Source organism: Salvelinus sp. IW2-2015, linkage group LG8, assembly GCF_002910315.2.
Source record: "Salvelinus sp. IW2-2015 linkage group LG8, ASM291031v2, whole genome shotgun sequence".
Classification (NCBI taxonomy): Eukaryota; Metazoa; Chordata; class Actinopteri; order Salmoniformes; family Salmonidae; genus Salvelinus; species Salvelinus sp. IW2-2015.
Window position 1 is genome coordinate 36,854,422 of NC_036848.1, and position 20,604 is coordinate 36,875,025.

Consider the following 20,604-nt stretch of genomic DNA (forward strand, 5'->3'; position numbering starts at 1 on the left):
GAATTAAAACATACAACAATACAATACAACAACATGATCCAGCCTTTAAATTCATTCAGTGGCACTAACATATCTAGATAAAGCATGGATTGTAGACTATTCCATGCCTCTGGTGCACAAGACGAGAAGGCAGTCTTGCGTAGTATTTTAGTTCTGGGTGTCCGAGATTAGGTTGTCATAAACAAGGCAGTGTTTTATTGACATGACAAATTAGTTTCGAACTTATGGCACCCTGACAGTCTTTACTGTGTACCATATCAAGGCCTCACTTTTCAGATCACTCTCCTTCCAATGAGTTTCTTATCCTGTAGCGGACACTGAATACGCGTGATCCTCTGTAGCTCAGTTGGTAGAGCATGGTGCTTGCAACACCAGGATATTGGATTGATMACCAGTAGGACCCATACGTAAAACAAATGTATGCATTCTGGACTGTAAGTCGCTTTGGATAAAAGCGTCTGCTAAATGGCATATAGTATATTTAAGCAGTAAGGCCCGAGCGGGTGTGCTATATGGCCTGTATACCACGACTAAGGGCTGTTCTTAGGCACTCCACAACCCCTATGGTGTCTTTTTTCGATTATAAACGGGTTACCAGCGTAATTAGAGCAGTAAAAATGTATGTTTTGTCATACCTTTGGTATAGGGTCTGATATACCACGTCTGTCAGCCGATCAGCATTCAGGTCTCGAACCACCCAGTTTATAAACATAATTGCCATGTGTTCTCTATCTCTCCCCAGTGTATGGGAGATCGTGGGTCAGCAGGGCGGTGGTCTGTCTGTGTTGCGTACCTTCAGGCTGATGCGGGTGTTGAAGCTCGTGCGCTTCATGCCCGCTCTGCAGAGYCAGCTGGTGGTGCTGATGAAGACCATGGACAACGTGGCCACCTTCTGCATGCTACTCATGCTCTTCATTTTCATCTTCAGGTATGGGCCTATGCGAAATGTGTTAAAAAAAAGAAGTCATTTGGACACATATGTCAGACACACAAGCTGACACACGGTTATATAGAAATGAGGGGTAGCCTTTAGCGTCATTGTCTCAACGTGAAGAGGGAAAGAAGGAGGCGGAGGGAAGGGAGACGGACACTAGGTGGTACAGACATGTAAAAAAGGTGCATGCAGAGGGGTTGATAAAGAGGGATGGATAAAGAGAATTGAGGGTGCTAGATAGGTAGGTCGAGAGAACTGGAAGAGGAAGACAGAGAGGTAAAGAGTGCTCCACTTCGTCAGAAATCTGGCGGGGAATAAACAAACAAAAGAGACGTATGCCAGGAGGAATGAGAACGGGAGGATAGAATGACACGTACGAGTGGAGATTCCCTCTTTTCATCAGCATCCCTCGTGCATCCTGTTTAGCCACTGGCAAGCTCAGCAAAATGAAATCTGCGTGTAAGTTCTTTACAGCCTACACACACGCTCGCACACATACACACACGCTCGCACACATACACACACACATGCTCACGCACGCACGCACGCACGCACACACGCACACACACACATACACACATACACATACACATACACACACACACACACACACACACATACACATACACATACACATACACATACACATACACATACACATACACATACACATACACATACACACACAGACACACAGACACACACACAGTAGTTTGACTAGAACAGTGTGCTTAGACAAACACCCACTGAGTGTTTGAGTGAAGAGGAGCCAAGTTCACAGACTAGAGGCATAGTCACTGATCCCTCTACACCCACAAACTAGCCGCATTGCTGTCTAGTCAGAATAACACAGAGAATACACACACATATCCCATGGGTTCACTTCTTTGCTATTCATAATTACACAACAAGAGAACAACAGCAGACTGAAACAGTGGGAGGCTGAATCTATCTATCTTCTTTTCTCCTGCCGTGACTCCCTTTGGTGACCGCTCTCTCTCTCTGTCTCTCTCCTCTCTCTACCTCTCCATCCTTCCCTCTCTCTTCCTCTATCCTCCCGCTCCTTCTCTCTCCGTCAGTATCCTGGGCATGCATCTGTTTGGCTGTAAGTTTGGATCAGAGAGAGATGGAGACACTCTACCAGACAGGAAGAACTTTGACTCTCTGCTCTGGGCCATCGTCACTGTGTTTCAGGTGAGATCTCTCTACCGCTCTATCACTCTCCCTCCCTCTCTCCCTCTTTCACTCCAAAATCAAAGTCTGACAGACGTTTCCAAACTTGGCCGACTATCAAGATGAGTCCATATGTGCAATCTGTTGTGTAGGTCCAACTACACATCAAATGAATGTGAAAAAGGACAGCTGCTCTCTATTTCCTCTATTCCTATTTTCTTATCTCTCCACTATCTACATCTCTCCACATCTCTCCCTCTCCACATCTCTCTACATCTCTCCACATCTCTCTACATCTCTCTACATCTCTCCACATCTCTCCCTCTCCACATCTCTCCCTCTCCACCATCTCCATCACTCTCCTCTCCACACTCTCCACATCTCTCCCTCACGTCCTCCTCTCTACATCTCTCCAACATACTCTCTACATGTCTCCCTCTCTTACATCTCCTCCACATCTCTCTACATCTCTCCACATATCTCCTCTCCACATCTCTCCCTCTCTACATCTCTCTACATCTCTCCACACCTCTCCCTCTCTCACATCTCTCCCCTCTCTACATTCTTCTCCACATCTCTCCCTCTCCACATACTCTCCCTCTCTACATCTCTCCACATCTCTCTACATCTTCTCCCTCTCTACATCTCTCCACACCTCTCCCTCTCCACATCTCCCCTCTCACATCTCTCCACATCTCTCCCTCTCCACATCTCTCCCTCTCTACATCTCTCCACACTCTCTCCTCTCCACATCTCTCCTCTCTACATCTCTCCAACCTCTCCCTCTCCACATCTTTCCCTCTCTACATCTCTCCACATCTCCCCTCTCCACATCTCTCCACTCCTACATCTCTCCACATCTCTCCTCTTCTCCACATTCTCCCTCTCTACATCTCTCCACATCTCTCCCTTTCTCCACATCTCTCCCTCTCACACATCTCTCCACATCTCTCCCTCTCTCCACATCTCTCCCTCTCTACATCTCTCCACATCTCTCCCTCTTCCACATCTCTCCCTCTCTACATCTCTCCCTCTCCACACTCCACCTCTCTACACCTCCCTCTCCATCTCTCCCCCTCTCTACATCTCCTCTCACATCTCTCCCTCTCCACATCTCTCCCTCTCTACATCTCTCCACATACTCTCCCTCTCTACATCTCTCCCTCTCCACATCTACTCCCTCTCTACACTCTCTCCACATTCTTCCCATCTTCCACATCTCTCCCTCTCCACATCTCTCCCTCTCTACATCTCTCCCTCTCTCCACATCTCTCCTCTCTACATCTCTCCCTCTCACATCTCTCCCCTCTACACTCTCCACATCTCTCCCCTCTTCTCACATCTCTCCCTCTCTACATCTCTCCACATCTCTCCCCTCTCTACATCTCTCCCTCTCTTACATCTCTCCCTCTCTACATCTATCCACATCTCTCCCTCTCCACATCTCTCCCTATCACATCTTCTCCACATCTCTACATCTCTCCACTCTCTACATCTCTCCCTCTCTACATCTCTCCACATCTCTCCTCTCCACATGTCTCCTCTCCACATCTCTACATCTCTCCCACTCTCTACATATCTCCCTCTCCACATCTCTCCCTCTCTACATCTCTCTACATCTCTCCACATCTCTCCCTCTCCACATCTCTCCCTCTCCACATCTCTCCCTCTCTACATCTCTCCAACTAATCCCACATCTCTCCCTCTCCACATCTCTCCACTCTCCACATCTCTCCACTCTCTACATCTCTCCCTCTCTACATATATCTCCACTCTCCACATCTCCCCCCACCACATCTCCCCCACCACATCTCATCGCTCCACTTCTCTCTCTCCACATTCTCTCCCTCTCACATCTCTCCACATCTCTTCCACATTACTCCTTCTCTACATCTCTCCACATCTCTCCACTCTCTACATATCTCCACTCTCTACATCTCTCCACTCTCTACATCTCTCCACTCTTTACATCTCTCCACTCTCTACATCTCTCCCTCCCTCCCTCCAGATCCTAACTCAAGAGGACTGGAACAAGGTGCTGTATAATGGTATGGCTTCCACCACTCCTGTGGCTGCTCTCTACTTCATCGCCCTCATGACCTTTGGGAACTACGTCCTCTTCAACCTGCTGGTGGCCATCTTGGTCGAAGGCTTTCAGACTGAGGTAAACTAAGTAAACAAAATAACCCACACAGGCACATAACGAGCTGGAAACACAGACGTGGGCTGAGGGCTTGGCCCATTCATCTGGGTCAATGTATTCATATACATTATCTTAAATATTTTATTCCTCCACCTTGACACTCACCCTAAATCTGTTTTTTATTCTCTAATTGTGTCACTCTTTCTACTCCAAAAGATGTCCTCCCGTTCTCTCCTCCTCCCCTTTCTTACACATTCTCTTCAGCAGACAGGCCATACCCTTTCTCCATCCATCCATCCCTCCATCCCTCTCTCTTTTCTCATAATTACAGTTGTCATATTTAACGATATTCACATTTGACTTGAAGTGATGTCAACCATCATCAGGAAAATATGCCTGCATCACAATCACATTCTTGCTCCTATCTGATCCCCTTTTACATCCCTCCTTTTTGTTATCCCTCCCTTCTACTCCCGACTCATAAAACACAATACAAATCTCTCTCTCTCCACATAGCCACGATTCTTCTCTGAACGAGAGGGCGAGAGAGAGAGAGGGATACTGTGAGAGGGAAAGAGAGCGAGACGTAGGAAAACAGAGAGAGATAGAGAGACAGAGAAAGGACAGAGAGTAAGGATGAATGCATGTTTTTGTTGAGAGTTAGATAGCATAGGTTTCATCTCTGCTATGAGAATGTATTCAGAGCAGCCCTGCTAGACATCGACTTTAACGGTTGTCTCGACAAAGAGAGTCAAAGAACTAAATCATTCTTGTTTGGCCTCTGCTTTTTTTCAATTGAACATTCCGTCTCATTCTTTTGCTCATTCATCTCTCTCTGTCCCTCTCTCATTATCGCTCTCTTTCTTTCTCGGGAATTGTGACAGCACCTGTGCTTTGATGTCTTGTGCTCTTTGAAAGAAGGTAGCACAGCGTAGAGGAGAAGAGGAGAGGGGAGGAGATAAGGATAGACAGGATAGACGAGCAGACGGACTCATATTTAAAAAAACAGATGAATTGGTCCGCTTTCTAGTTATTAGTCGTTACAACAGTCTGGTTTCTAGGTCTGTTATCTAGTAGTCATTGTGTCCAGAATAGCACAGTTATTTATGTTCAACATCTACTTTATCAGGCATCATGCAGCTCAGTTAGGAATGCATCCGTTAGGAAGATATTCTTCATAGCCAGAGAGAAGCGACTGTGGCTATGGAATAAACACAGCAATTAGCTGAATCATTTATGGAGTACAATAGGTAGCTGGAAAAGTTACCATGCCTTTTTATGCTATGCAAGTCTTGTTTTTAACCCTTGTGTGGTGTTTATGTTTATGTTTTTGTTATTCACCCAATGTTCGAGGGTCTGATGGACCCACAACATTATTGTGGGTCCATAACAACTTATGTAAAAACACMTAATACTTAGATGTTGGCTTATATCAATTACAAGCAATATAGACAGCATACATGGTGAATATTTGCCATTTCCCTCCGCTAGATCACATTTATCAATAAAAGCGCTATTTGTTTGTGAACKAAAATCAAGACATAGGTGGAATAAATCATGTTTATCTTGAACAAATATAAGTGAAACAAGGTTTTCATCACTATTGAGGTTTATTGCTTTGAACTGAACAAATTGGAAGGACACATTTTACATACAGTATTTTATGGAAATTCTAAATGAACCCCATTGAACACAAATTAAGTCCGGTCTACACACCACCTGAGGGACAGCGTTTTACTGTGTGTGTGTTGCAAATGCATTTCTTGCACTTGACGCATGTGTACTGTGTCTTCCTGTCCTTCTTGGGTCCACACACATCGTAGTGCTTCTTCTTGTTGCTACCGGCTGCAATCTAGAATGATAAAAACACTTACCTCAGGAATTTTACTAACATCTCACTCACTCACATACAGTTGAAGTCAGAAGTTTGCATACACTTAGGTTGGGGGCACTAGTACAGTCTGTAGCACCCAGCCTCACCCTACTGGACTAAGAAATCAAATGTTTACTGTTTCCAGATGATCTGGCGCTTCTGTCCCCAACCAAGGAGGGCATACAGCAGCACCTAGATCTTCTGCACAGATTTTGTCAGACTTGGGCCCTGACAGTGAATCTCACTAAGACAAAAATAATGATGTTCGAAAAAAGATCCAGTTGCCAAGACAACACATACAAATTKTATGTAGACACTATTGTCCTAGAGCACACAGAGAATTACACCGACCTCGGCCTAAACATCAGCACCACAGGTAACTTCCACAAGGCTGTGAACGATATACGAGACAAGGCAAGAAGGGCCTTCTATGCCATCAAAAGGAACATAAAACTCAACATCCCAATTAGGATCTGGCTAAAAATACTTCAATCAGTTGTCGAAACTATAACCCTCTATGGTTGTGAGGTCTGGGGTCCACTCACCAACCAAGAATTCACAAAATGTGTCAAACACCAAATTGAGACTGCATTCAGAATTCTGCAAAAATATACCTTGTGTACAAGTAAAACCCCAAACAATGCATGCAGGGCATGTTCTGTMTCTTTGTTCACAAACACAAACAGACCCTACAGAGTCCCAGGACAGAAACACATTTAGACCCAACCAAATGACGAGAAAACAAAAAGAGAACTATTTGACACACTGGAAAGAATCAACCAACAAAAAGGAGCAAATTGGAATCTGGCCCTAAACAGAGACCTGGAACAGATCTAGGATGATATGTATTATCATCTCACCAGTGTAGACTCCACATTACAACACACACAGTAACACACACTGTCTCCCCAATCCCGAGGCCTGATGTCCAAAACTGTTAAGCTGCAGCATTAGCCTCGACTTCCCCACCTCTTCGCTTCCTCTCCTTCTCTTCCTCTCCTCCTCTCCCTGTCGTCCTCTCCTTTTCTCAGTTCATTCGAAAGCTGTTTGCTTAAATTCATTCACTTTTTTTTTTCTTACATCCTTTTCTGCAAACACAGAGTTTATTTTTAGTTGGCCGAACTTTGCAGTGCGTCAGGGTTGCTAGGTAACGATCGGGTGAATGACGTGAGTTGGGATGAGAGATGTTATGTTCTGGAGCCATGTCCTGGTACACACACACATACACAGACACACGTACACACACATACACACACGCCTCGTCGCTCCCTGTCCCCACAAATGGCTGGACATGATGACATGGGGGGGGGGTTAGCTCTGTTAGCTTCACAGCTGTGGGCTCTGTTACAGTGTGCTGTGCTGTGCTGTGTACCCTCCACTTATGACTCATAAGTGACTGAATGACTTACTGTATAACTCATGGCTAAAATGCGTATAATTGCACACAAGAACATATGCTATGGCATTGAGCTGAGCTCAGTTTTCCTGTGTGTTATTGCTACTCAACTGCATTCTGCTATGATTGGAGTTTGAGCGTCGCTACAGTGTATACAGTGTATACAGAGTATACTGATGGGATTTCTCTTCTCTACTGTGTCTGTGTCTCTTTAGCATGTAGCAGAATATATACATTATATATCTACCTGATCAACCTAATTCTCTTTCTGCTTTGTTTGCTGCTGCGATGCCTCTCCTTTCTTATCTTCCTACCTTTCTCTCGCTCTTTTACTCGTTCTTTCTCTCTCTCTCTCGTTATATCTCTCTATGTCCCTCTCTCTCACCCTTTCCCTTCTCTCTCTCTCTATCCCTCTCTGCTTCCCTCTCTTCCTGCGGTAAAACATCACACACTTCCACTTTAGGAAGTGCCCATGACAGAGGACTTGCATGTCCAGTTGAGCGTTATTCAACTGCCTACAGGGTCAGGGGTATGTACTGTACTGCAATGTGTTCCCACCTCCTCCCTCTCTCTCACCCTCCCTCTCTCTCTCTCCCACTCAGGCTCCCCCTGTCTCTCTACCCTCCACCACCCCTCTGCACGATGCCACGGCTGTTGAGACTAACCAGGTTGACAGTGTGTGTGTTCAGTGTGTGTGTGTGTGTGTTTACCGTCTTAACTGTAGTATCAGGCGGTTGTTCGGTAGTTGCTTGTTTTTCTGTTGGAAAGCAGAGTCCTCTCAGACATCTCTCTCTCTTCAGGTCCACTGGTTCCTTCCTTTAGCCTCGGGGTGCAAACAAACAAGCCCACTAGAAACCTGCCAAGAGTAGGCAGGCTAGAGCTACAGCGCCACAGTAGAAGCGTCCCTAAAGAGCGCTCTGTGTTAAGTCTCTCTGTTTTATCTGGCTAGAGGAGAGAGGATGTGGGTTAAGARTGAGGAGAAGCTTCAGTTCAGTCAGTCAGAACCAACGGGACAACATTTTACGAAGGCCAATAAAGAGGATATAGCTAACCCTGGGAGTGGGAGTTTGAGGAGAGTCTGCTCTGTTTGGTCTGTAATAGTTAACCCTGCAGCTAACCTGTCACTGTGTGGATGTGCCTCCCTGTCCTGTGCAGTTCCTGTATTTGTATCTGTTTATGTGTAATGGAGGTGGTTCGGGGAACATGACGACTTGTGTTAGCACCCAGAGCCAAAGCTAAGGCCTTAGCGCATTGGGCTAACACAGTCTCGAGTCATGTAGGCAGCCAATCGAAACCTGGTTGTCACATCTGCACCTGTGGCCAGAGAAGCAGCTGTGTCTGGAGACACTACTAGAGACTATTAGAGGCCTTGTCAAGTGAAGTTCCATCAACACTCCCACATACACACTCCCCGCTCCAAAGCACACTCACACATTTCTCCGTTCACACCTTTAGAGTGGCTTAATTGAGATTCTCTTTTGAGAACCTGTCTATTATTTTCTATCAGGTCTTATTATCAGCAGGCCTGCTCTAGCCCATCCCTCCCTCCCTCCCTCCCTCCCTCCCTCCCTCTCCCTAGCGTCTGCCTAAATTGGCCTGCCCATTTGTAAACAAGCCATTTCATACCCGTCTTCTATTTCTGTGCTACTGAACATACTCCCCATGGAATACTGTTCCCGCTCCTTGTTCCTTCTTCTGACTTTGTTGTTTTCAAATAAAATGCCACCCTTGGAGCAGCTATTGATAAGGAGTGGAAGAGCGCTGCAACCCCTAGTTGCCTACAGTATGTGAACTGCATTGTTCAAATGATCAAGATGGATGATCAAATCAACCAAAGGGCCACAACTTAGCTCGGTCAATTCAATACATCTATTATTCATGCGTTCATTCGTTCATTCATCCATTTGTAGATCAGTGCATTCTGTTCCGGACTTGTGCTCATCCGTAAAAGTCCAGAGTTTTAATGTGTCCAGCTGGTGGTTTTAAAGGCTGTGAACAGCAGAATGATTATCAGCAGCAGAATGACTATTAGCCCATAAATACGGCTACTCCTGTGAGAGACAGATCAATATAGCAGAGCAGAGCAGAAGCAGAGCAGAGCTTAATCTGATTCAAACAGTCATATTTAACACTTGGGCCTGGGCTGCAAGCACTCAGAGTATCAGACTCACTGCCAACTCAGAACAATACAGAGGCAGCAACCAGCTCTAAACAATAAGGCCTGAGACCCATTAGTGACCAGTCATCTGAAATGAGGCGCAACTCTCACTCTGGCCCAGGTAAATTGGCTTGTTAGATTAAGGATAGGCAGTTTAGGGTTGAACCTTACACTGTATCTCAAATGGTCACCTAACGGTTAAACACTATGTGTCAGACAGTCACCTTACGGTTCAACCTCGTTCCTCTGCCCCAGAAAGGAGATATGGGAGTCAGGTTGGTCCCTTGGTCATGGACATGGTACCGAGCAAGGCCCCGGCTGTGGTCCTGGCTACACCCACATAGGCAGCCCTGTCTAGGGCCCCTTCCATACAGGCCCTACTGGGCTSTCCCTCTCTCTACAGTGGTCTCAGGGGTCCAGGAGACTCAGATGGGCCCCTGGCCTAGTGCTGGGCCCGCCGTGAGTACCACACACACAATGAATATCTCATACACAAATATGCAGAGTACCACACACACCCAGGCACTGCGTGCCTAACTCCGTCACGCAAGAGAAAATAAGCTATACCTGCCCTTCCTCCTCATCCCTCACTCCATCAAGGACGAGGGGTGGGGGGGTGACTGGGTACCCACAATGCTTTGTGTGCCCACCATGACTTGAAAGAAGTTTACCAGCCCAAACCACCAAGTAGCCTTTCACCCTACCCCTCTCCACCCTTCCCTTCCTCTCTGGCCTACTCAATTGCAAATGGGGACGGGAAGTGTGGAGTCTAGATACCCACAATGCCTTGTGCTGAGGCTCTGCTGAGCTTGTCCAATCACAGCTGTTTTATGTTTGTTGTTCACTGAGGCAGTTCTTTTAATTGAACCTTTATTTAACTAGGCAAGTCAGTTAAGACCAATTGATAGAATCTGTGTTAACTTCTGAGCTGCTATGTTTGTTGTATCTGAGACCTCGTTCACTGTTTCCCTGTAGTGGTTTTTAGCTGTGTGTGCTGTGGATTCATTCTGTGATGACTTTATGGTGTGTTTTTAGTAGATGATGCAATGCTCCCATTGGTTTCTACTGTACATAACCTATTCTCTTATTCACCTGTCACTCAGATCCTGCCGAAGACCTTCCTCAGAGGAATGAACAGTTAAACAACAAGCATTAACCCGCTCATTTAAAACCAATGGGAGACATTGCAGCTAGATCCTCTATCTATCCTTTGTCTGAATGGTCAGCACTGTTTTCACCCTGTTATTATAAGTCCTATCCTCTCTCTGAGTCAGAGGTTTAGGGGTTTAGCTGGAAAATCCCCAGGCAGATGAGTATGGAAATCACAAGTAGAGAAATGATTAGTTTTGCGGCCATCGCATCCGCAAGTGTAGGCCTAAGGCTGATTGGCTGGCTAGTTCATTACCGACTCTCTCTCCTAGACAGTCTGGAAATCAGGTCTGACAGGTACACACACGCACACACACACATGCAAGGTTGACACACTCACACGCGTGCATCTGCACGCACACACATGCACATGCACGGATGCAAGCATACACACACACATACACATGGACGCACGCACGCACACACACACACGCATACACACACACGCATACAGACACACATACACACACGCATACACACCCGCATAAACACACGCATACGCACACACACGCACACACACACACCTAGAGATGAAGAAAGTCATTTGATGAGCGAAATGGAGATTTGGGTTCTTTAGTCACTTCCATACTCAGTTTATTCACTCGCCGTGCATATCTTAATAACAACTGTAATGAATGTACCTGCTTTAGACTGGATACTGGTCATAGAGATATAGAGATGGAGAGAGACATAAAAAGGGAGAGAGAAAAGAGAAAGGTGGAGAGAGAGAGAAATACAAAAAAGTACATAACATTTATAGAATATTGCAGGTCGGGATCGTGCATGAAAGAGAGAGAGAAAGACAAAGGACGAAGATGGAACAAAACAGGGAACAAACAGTTCTGCCACTCTGACAAACTCTCACTGGGTGGATGATATGTATTTTGTATTAGACCACACTGAAGGGTGTGTGTGTGTGTGTGTGCTAGGGGTATATGTCCTTCCTTGCTAGTCCCGTGTGTTATGTGGTGTGTGGGTGTGTGTGTGTTGTTGTTGTGTGTGTGTGTGTTGTGTGTGTTGTGTGTGTGTTGTGTTGGTGTGTTGTGTGTGTGTGTGTGTTTTGTGTGTGTGTGTGTGTGTGTGTGTGTGTCGCCTGCCTGTGTGTCTCTGTGCGCGCCTGCGGTATGTGGTCTCTGTGCGCGCCTGTGTGTGTGTCTCTGTGCGCCCCTGTGTGTGTGTCTCTCCCGTTTGTGTGTGTGTGTGTATCAGACCACACTGAAGCTCTGTGGAATGCATGTGTTTACGGGGCCTAGATGGGCATGGGGAGAACCAGACATACCCATCCTTGACTGGTATAAATAGCACTGTTTATCTTCACAGAGTGATCGCCCTCTCCGTGTACAGTCTCTGTACCGCTCCACTTCTTTTTGGTCTATCAGAGGAAACAGTTTGAAACAGACAATATGTCACTATAATATCACTAATATTATGGCATCATCTGTAATGCTGCTGGTGCCCTAGATACCAGATATGAGTTGTGAGATATACAATTTGGACAGTCAATTTGGAGATTGAATTTGATCCAATGGGCGGTCCTTGTGATGTTGTCTGAGTGTGTGTTTGTCGGTGTCTGTGTGTATGTGCTTAGACCTAGGTAAGAGGAACACCAACATGAGAGTGTTGTTCATTGACTACAGCTCAGCGTTCAACATCATAGAGCCCTCCAAGCTCATCACTCCGTTTGCAACTGGATCGTGGACTGCCCCCAGGGGGTGAGGGTAGGCAACAACACATCCGCCACGCTGTCCCTCAACACGGGGGCCCCTCAAGGGTGCGTGCTTAGTCCCCTCCTGTACTCCCTGTTCACCTATGACTGTTCACCTATGACTGCGTGGCCACGCACGACTCCAACACCATCATTAAGTTAGCTGACGATGGTAGGCCTGACCACACCGGTGGTAGGCCTGATCACCGACAATGATGAGACAGTCTATAGGGAGGAGGTCAGAGACCTGGCAGTGTGGTGCCAGGACAACAACCTCTCCCTCAACGTCAGCGAGAAAAAAGACCTGATAGTGGACTACAGGAAACGGAGGGCCAAGGCACGCCGCCATCCACCCCCGACGGGGCTATAGTGGAGCGGGTCGAGAGCTTCAAGGTCCTGGTGTCCACACCACTAAGGATCTATCATGGTCCACACACACCAACACAGTCGTGAAGAAGGCACGAAAGCGCCTCTTCCCCTGAGGAGGCTAAACAGATTTGTCATGGGCCCTCAGATCCTCAAAAAGGTATACAGCTGCACCATTGAGAGCATCTTGATTGGCTGCATCACTGCTTGGCATCCAATGGCAAAGCGCTAGAGAGGGTATTGCGTACAGCCCAGTATATCACTGGAGCTGAGGTCCCTGCTATTCAGGACCTCTATACTAGACGTGTCAGAGGAAGGTCCTAAAATTTGCCAAAGACTCCATCCACCAAAGTCATAGACTGTTCCCTCTGCTACCGCACGGCAAGTGGTACCAATGCACCAAGTCTGGAACCAACAGGACCCTGAACATCTTCTTCCCTCAAGCCATAAAACTGCTAAATAGTTATTTAAATAGTTAACCAATAGCTACCTGGACTATCTGTATTGACCTTTTGGCATTACATTTTTTGACTCATCAAATTAGCTGCTGTTACTATTTATTATCTATTATTTTGCCTTGTCACTTTACCCCTACCCATATGTACATATATACCTCAATGACCTCGTACTCCTGCATATCGACTCAGTACTGGTACCCTGTGTACAGTATATAGCTAGGTTACTCATTCCTTGTGTTATTATCTTTCTATTATTTTTCTATTTTTCATTTCTGCATTGTTGGGAGGGGCCCGTAAGTAAGCATTTCGCAGTTAGTCTATACCTGTTGTTTACGAAGCACGTCACAAATAAAATGTTATTCGATTTTTATGTGCGATGCGTGTGTGTGTGTATATGTGTGAGTGTATATATATGTGAGTGTGTGCATTTCAGTGTGGTCTAAGACATGTTAACTACTACCCCTGCATGTTAGCTAACACAGTGTTTTGACAGAGCCGCCTTCCATGGATGTTTCTCCCTCCTTCTCTGACCTATTGACATATTGACCTGTGAACTCTGAGGGCAGGGAGACCATACCCTCACCAGCCTGCCTGGCTAAGGAGAGAAGTTGCCCTTAGACACTGATCTAGAATCAGCTCACCCTTCCCAAATACTAAAGATACGCACTAGGGGGATGAAGGCAAAACTGATGTTAGATCAGTGTCTAGTGGCAGCTTCATCCTTTTCCGCCTTACTTCCCTATAGGCTATCACACTCCACTTCCCGACTCTTTTAATGCCTTTTGACAAAATAACCATATTCTGACTTCTATTTGTGTGTGTGTGTGTCTGTGTGTGTGTGTGCGTGCGTGCGTGCATGCGTGCGTGCATATGTTTGTGTGTGTGTGTTTGCGCGTGTGTACATGTGTGTGTGTTTGTGTATGTTTGTGTGTGTGCATGTGTGTTTGTGTGTGTAGGGCGAAGAATCCAAATCAGTGTCGGAGGCAGATTTATCCTCGAGGAGTATGGAGGACGTGAACGGCAGTAGAAAGGATGTGTCTGGCTCCCCGGGTGAGACACACACACACACACACATGCATACCATGTTTTCCGTTAACCGGTAATTGCCAGCTTTTGGTAAAAAAAAAGATAAATCAAATCGTTGGCGGCCAAATTGACTGGGAGAAAAAACAATCCCATTGCAAAATAATGTGTTTTATTCATTGATGGAAATACCAGTCAATGTTAATACAATTGATCGTCCTGCGTATCGGTCTATAGGTTAATTTGCATAATTAATGTAATAAAACTGGTACGTGTGTATTTTTGTTAGTCGTCATGTACAGTTGAAGTCGGAAGTTTACATAAATTTAGGTTGGAGTCATTAAAACTCGTTTTTCATCCACTCCACAAATTTCTGGTAAACTATAGTTTTGGCAAGTCGGTTAGGACATCTACTTTCTGCATGACACAAGTCATTTTTCCAACATTTTTTTTTCACTTACAATTTACTGTATCACAATTCCAGTGGGTCAGAAGTTTACATACACTAAGTTGACTGTGCCTTTAAACAGCTTGGAAAATTTCAGAAAATGATGTCATGGCTTTTGAAGCGTCTGATAGGCTAACTGACATAATTTGCGTCAATTGGAGGTGTACCTGTGGATCTATTTCAAGGCCTACCTTCAAACTCAGTGCCTCTTTGCTTGATATCATGGGAAAATCAAAAAAATCAGCCAAGACCTCCGAAAAAAATGTAGACCTCCACAAGTCTGGTTCATCCTTGGGAGCAATTTCCAAACGCCTGAAGGTTCCACGTTCATCTGTACAAACAATAGTACGCAAGTATGAACACCATGGGACCACGCAGCCGTCATACCGCTCAGGAAGGAGACTCGTTCTGTCTCCTAGAGATAAACGTAATTTGGTGCGAAAAGTGCAAATCAATCCCAGAACAACAGCAAAGGACCTTGTAAAGATGCTGGAGGAAACAGGTACAAAAGTATCTATATCCACAGTAAAAATGAGTCCTATATCGACATAACCTGAAAGGCCGCTCAGCAAGGAAGAAGCCACTGCTCCAAAACTGCCATAAAAAAGCCAGACTGCGGTTTGCAACTGCACATGGGGACTAAGATCGTACTTTTTGGAGAAATGTCCTCTGGTCTGAAGAAACAAAAATAGAACTGTTTGACCATAATGACCATCGTTATGTTTGGAGGAAATGGGGGAGGCTTGCAAGCCGAAGAACAGGGACTGGTGAACTCCACAAAATAGATGGCATCATGAGGCAGGAAAATTATGTGGATATATTGAAGCAACATCTCAAGACATCAGTTAGGAAGTTAAAGCTTGGTCGCAAATTGGTCTCCCAAATGGACAATGACCCCAAGCATATTTCCAAAGTAGTGGCAAAATGACCTAAGGACAACAAAGTCAAGATATTGGAGTGGCCATCACAAAGTCCTGACCTCAACCCTATAGAACATTTGTGGGCAGAGCTGAAAAAGCGTGTGCAAGCAAGGAGGCCTACAAACCTGACTCAGTTACACCAGCTCTGTCAGGAGGAATGGGCCAAAATTCACCCAACTTATTGTGGGAAGCTTGTGGAAGGCTACCCGAAACGTTTGACCCAGGTTTAACAATTTAAAGGCAATGCTACCAAATACTAATTGAGTGTATGTAAACTTCTGACCCACTGGGAATGTGATGAAAGAAATAAAAGCTTAAATAAATAGAGATTAAAGCTGGAATAAATAATTCTCTCTACTATTATTCTGACATTTCACATTCTTAAAATAAAGTGGTGATCCTAACTGACTTAAGACAGGGCATTTTTACTAGGATTAAATGTCAGGAATTGTGAAAAACTGAGCTTAAATGTATTTGGTTAAGGTGTATGTAAACTTCTGACTTCATCTGTATATAGTTACAGCAGGCCAAGGTAGGAGAGTCGGACACACACACATGACTTCAACTGTATCTGGGTTTGGTGGATGCCAGGAGAACGCTACCTACCCAAATGCATAGTGCCAATTGTAAAGTATGGTGGAGGAGCAATAATGGTCTGGGGCTGTTTTTCATGTTTCGGCTAGGCCCCTTAGTTTCAGTGAAGGGAAATCTTAACGCTACAGCATAAAATTACATTCTAGATGATTCTGTGCTTCCAACTTTGTGGCGACAGTTTGGGGATGGCCCTTTCTTGTTTCAACATGACAATGCCCCCTGTGCACAAAGCGAGGTCCATGCAGAAATGGTTTGTCGAGATCGATTTGGAACAACTCGACTGGCCCGCACAGAGCCCTGACCTTAACCCCTCGACTACCTTTGAAATAAATTGGATTGCCGACTGCAAGCCAGGCCTAATCGCCCAACATCAGTGCCCAACCTCGCTAGTGCTCTCCATATTAATGCCAATGCTTTTGGAATGAGATGTTCGACGAACAGCTGTCCACATTCTTTTGGTCACGTAGTGTAGCTCAACACCAACATTTTAAAATAGGCTACCTATTGGAACCGCTCGTATCAGGTGGGCTGTTTAGAATGATGTTTTATTGGCTGCTTCATTACAGGTGTTGCATGTTCTGTTAAGATGAATAACTATAATCTGAGTGTGATTTCTGTCATTCTGAGCACTGTGTGTCCGTAAAATTTCTCAAATGGCCAGTAAATTAAAATCTTCCTGGTCCAGTTGTCCGGCGACACATTCTCCTAATGGAAACCCTGATGCGCACACGCACCCTCACGAACCCTGATGTGCACCCACACACAAAACACACGACACCCACACAGAACCACACAGACACACACACACACACACACACACACACACACACACACACACACACACACACACACACACACACACACACACACACACACACACACACACACACCACACACACACACAGACAACACAGACACACAGACACCACAGAACACACACACACACACACACACACACACACACACACACACACACACACACACACGCACACACACATGCACACACCCACACGGGTACATTTAATTTCACTTCTACACATGTCAGCATTATTAATTGTGTATTACATTTACCTGTAATTACTTTGTGTTTCCAGAGGATACACATAGATATTTATTTACGAGTTGAGGCACGGAAATATGCTATACTAATTAGGATGTAATAAAATAAAACCCTGCACAAATATCCCTACAGATTCCATTCAGTTTACTGTATATGTAGACATAATTGGACTTTTATAAAAAATATCATTTTCGAAAAATTTAAATCGTCGCCATAGCTGTGTAAATGTGTCCATAAAGAGCAGGTATTACCAAACTGGGGTATTTAAAAAAAGATTATTCACATTTTCAAACAGTCCTTTAGTAAGGCCCGCGTCCGTATAGACACATGCCAGCTCTATTGGTAGTACTGCTACTACCAGCAGTACTACACCTGCACCTGTCGACGACAAAAGTTGTTCTGCTTCCACGAGCACATCCAATGCTGGCATCAGTAATTCTACATGTGTGGTTAGGCCAGCTAGCATGGAGACTGACAGTTGTGAATCTGATGCAGCCGAAGAGTTACTGCCCCCTTACCCGGGAAAGCACCGAACAACAGACAGGGATGTTGGACCATCGAAGAGGCGCAAATATGATGAGAACTACATTGATTTGGGGTTCACTTATATTGGGAGTAGTGCCTTTCCTCAGCCACAGTGMGTTATATGTGCAAAAGTACTCTCTAACAACTCGATGAAACCTTCACTCTTGCGCAGACATTTAGAAACAAAACATGCCAATTTGAAAAATAAGCCACAGGAGTTTTTGGAGCGAGAATTAAGATGTCTTTCGAATAGTAAGACATGTATAACAGCAACAGATACCATTAATAAGAAGGGGCTACAAGCATCTTATATGGTGTGCTACCGAGTGGCTAGGACAGGCAAGCCCCATACTATTGTGGAGGACTTAATTATTCCTGCTGCCACGGATATGGCTGGGACAATGCTGGGGGAAAAGGCCCAAAAAACTATACAGACAATGCCTTCATGAAACAACACTGTTTTAAGACGCATACGTGACATGGCAGGAGATGTTTTGAAACAATTACTGCTTCGCATACAAGCCAGTGAATTCTATGCGTTACAGCTGGATGAGTCAACAGACATGACGGGGCTTGCACAGCTCCTGGTATATGTCCGTTACGTTTATGGAGGATCAATTAAGGAAGACATCCTCTTCGGCAAACCACTGGAAACCAGGACAACAGGAGAGGATATTTTCAAAGTGCTGGACAGCTTTGTGACATCAAAAGGACTTTGGTGATCAAGATGTGTTGGTATCTGTACTGATGGCGCAAAAGCCATGACAAGCAGTTGCTCCACTTGGGTACACTACGGCATCCACCGAGAGGCTCTTGCTGACAAGGGAATGCCTGACATCTTGAAAGACGTTTTGGACACTACAGTGAAAATGGTTAACTTTGTTAAAGCAAGGCCCCTGAACTCTCGTGTATTTTCTGCTCTATGCATTGTCGATATGGGCAGCGACCATGTTACGCTTTTACAACATACAGAAGTGCGCTGGTTATCAAGGGGCAAAGTATTGACGCGTTTTTTTAAAATTGAGAGACGAGCTTAAAGTTTTCATTACTGACCATCATTTTCACTTGTCTGACCGCTTGCATGATGACGAGTTTCTCACATGACTGATCTGTCTGGGTGATGTTTTTTCTTGCCTGAATGATTTAAATCTAGGATTACAGGGACTCTCCGCAACTATATTCAATGTGTGGGACAAAATTGAGGCTATGATTAAGAAGTTGGAGCTCTTCTCTGTCTACATTAACAAGGACAACACACAGGTCTTTCCATCATTGTATGATTTTTTGTGTGCAAATGAACTCAAGTATACAGACAATGTCAAGTGTGATATAGCAAAGCACCTGAGTGAGTTGGGTGCGCAATTACGCAGGTATTTTCCCGAAATGGATGACACAAACAGCTGGATTCATTATCCCTTTCATGCCCTGCCTCCAGTCCACTTACCGATATCTGAACAAGAGAACCTCATCGAATTTGCAACAAGCGGTTCTGTGAAAATGTTATTTAATCAGAAGCCACTGCCAGAATTCTGGATTGGGCTGCGCTCAGAGTATCCTGCCTTGGCAAATCGCGCTGTTAAGACACTGATGCCCTTTGCAACCACGTACCTATGTGAGAGTGGATTCTCGGCCCTCACTAGCATGAAAACTAAATACAGGCACAGACTGTGTGTGGAACATGATTTACGACTGAGACTCTCTCCAATACAACCCAACATTGCAGAGTTATGAGCATCCTTTCAAGCACACCCTTCTCATTAACCTGTGGTGAGTTATTCACAATTTCCGATGAACAAATAAGGTTTAATATGTAAGATGGTTAAATAAAGAGCAAAATTATTGATTATTATTATTATTATTTGTGCCCTGGTCCTATAAGAGCTCTTTGTCACTTCCCACTAGCCGGGTTGTGACAAACTCACACTCATTCTTATGTTTAATAAATGTATCGTACAGTGTGTGTGTGGCAGGTATACAATGATGGCAAAAAACAACATTTGAGAGTGCGCTGACCCTGGTGCTAGAGGGGGTACGCAGCTGGAGGTTGAATGTTTGAAGGGGTACGGGACTATAAAAAGTTTGGGAACCACTGCTATAGAGTACCACAGTATGAGTCATAATACCCATAATACCTAGCGGTCAAACAAGGAAATGATTCCAATCATTTTTTCACCATGTATATTTCCCATAGAGGATTTTAGGAACATTTAGGCTTGCCCTGGTGTGACGTTTTGATAACCGTGTAAATCTCTCAAGAATAAGGTGACTTTTATCAATATATTCGCCTGTATTTCACCCCCCCCAAAATTAAATGCTAATTAGGTGCTAATATGGAGAACTACAAAAAACTATAAAGAACTACAAATACCATGATGATCTGGATGAGACTGCCGATTCAAGGCAAAGGTAAGAATCTCTGTATGAACTATCTGTTAGCTAAATTTTTAAATGAATAAATTGGCAACATTTCTTTAAATGGATAATTCTGTGAACTGTCTTGTGCAAGTTTTAAATTGACACAATACCTGTTAGCAAATGAGTCAGCTAGAGATGACGTGCAGGACCTTGCAGGGATTTGTAGTCTTGCATGAAGTCTACTTTGATGCTAGTTAGCATTTTCGAATCTGAGAGTAAATAGAGGCAAATATATTGATAAAAGTCCTCTTGTCCGAAAGAGAT

General features: G+C 44.8%; 1 protein-coding gene across 1 annotated transcript in view; it reads left to right on the forward strand.

Moving 5' to 3' along the window:
• The window catches only part of cacna1g (calcium channel, voltage-dependent, T type, alpha 1G subunit), a 207,000-nt gene that overhangs the window by 92,575 nt on the left and 93,821 nt on the right, over window positions 1-20,604 (forward strand). The window contains 4 exon segments of the mRNA XM_070445033.1: window positions 743-928; window positions 2,014-2,128; window positions 4,116-4,271; window positions 14,312-14,405. Of these exon segments, the coding sequence (XP_070301134.1) occupies window positions 743-928; window positions 2,014-2,128; window positions 4,116-4,271; window positions 14,312-14,405 (551 nt within the window).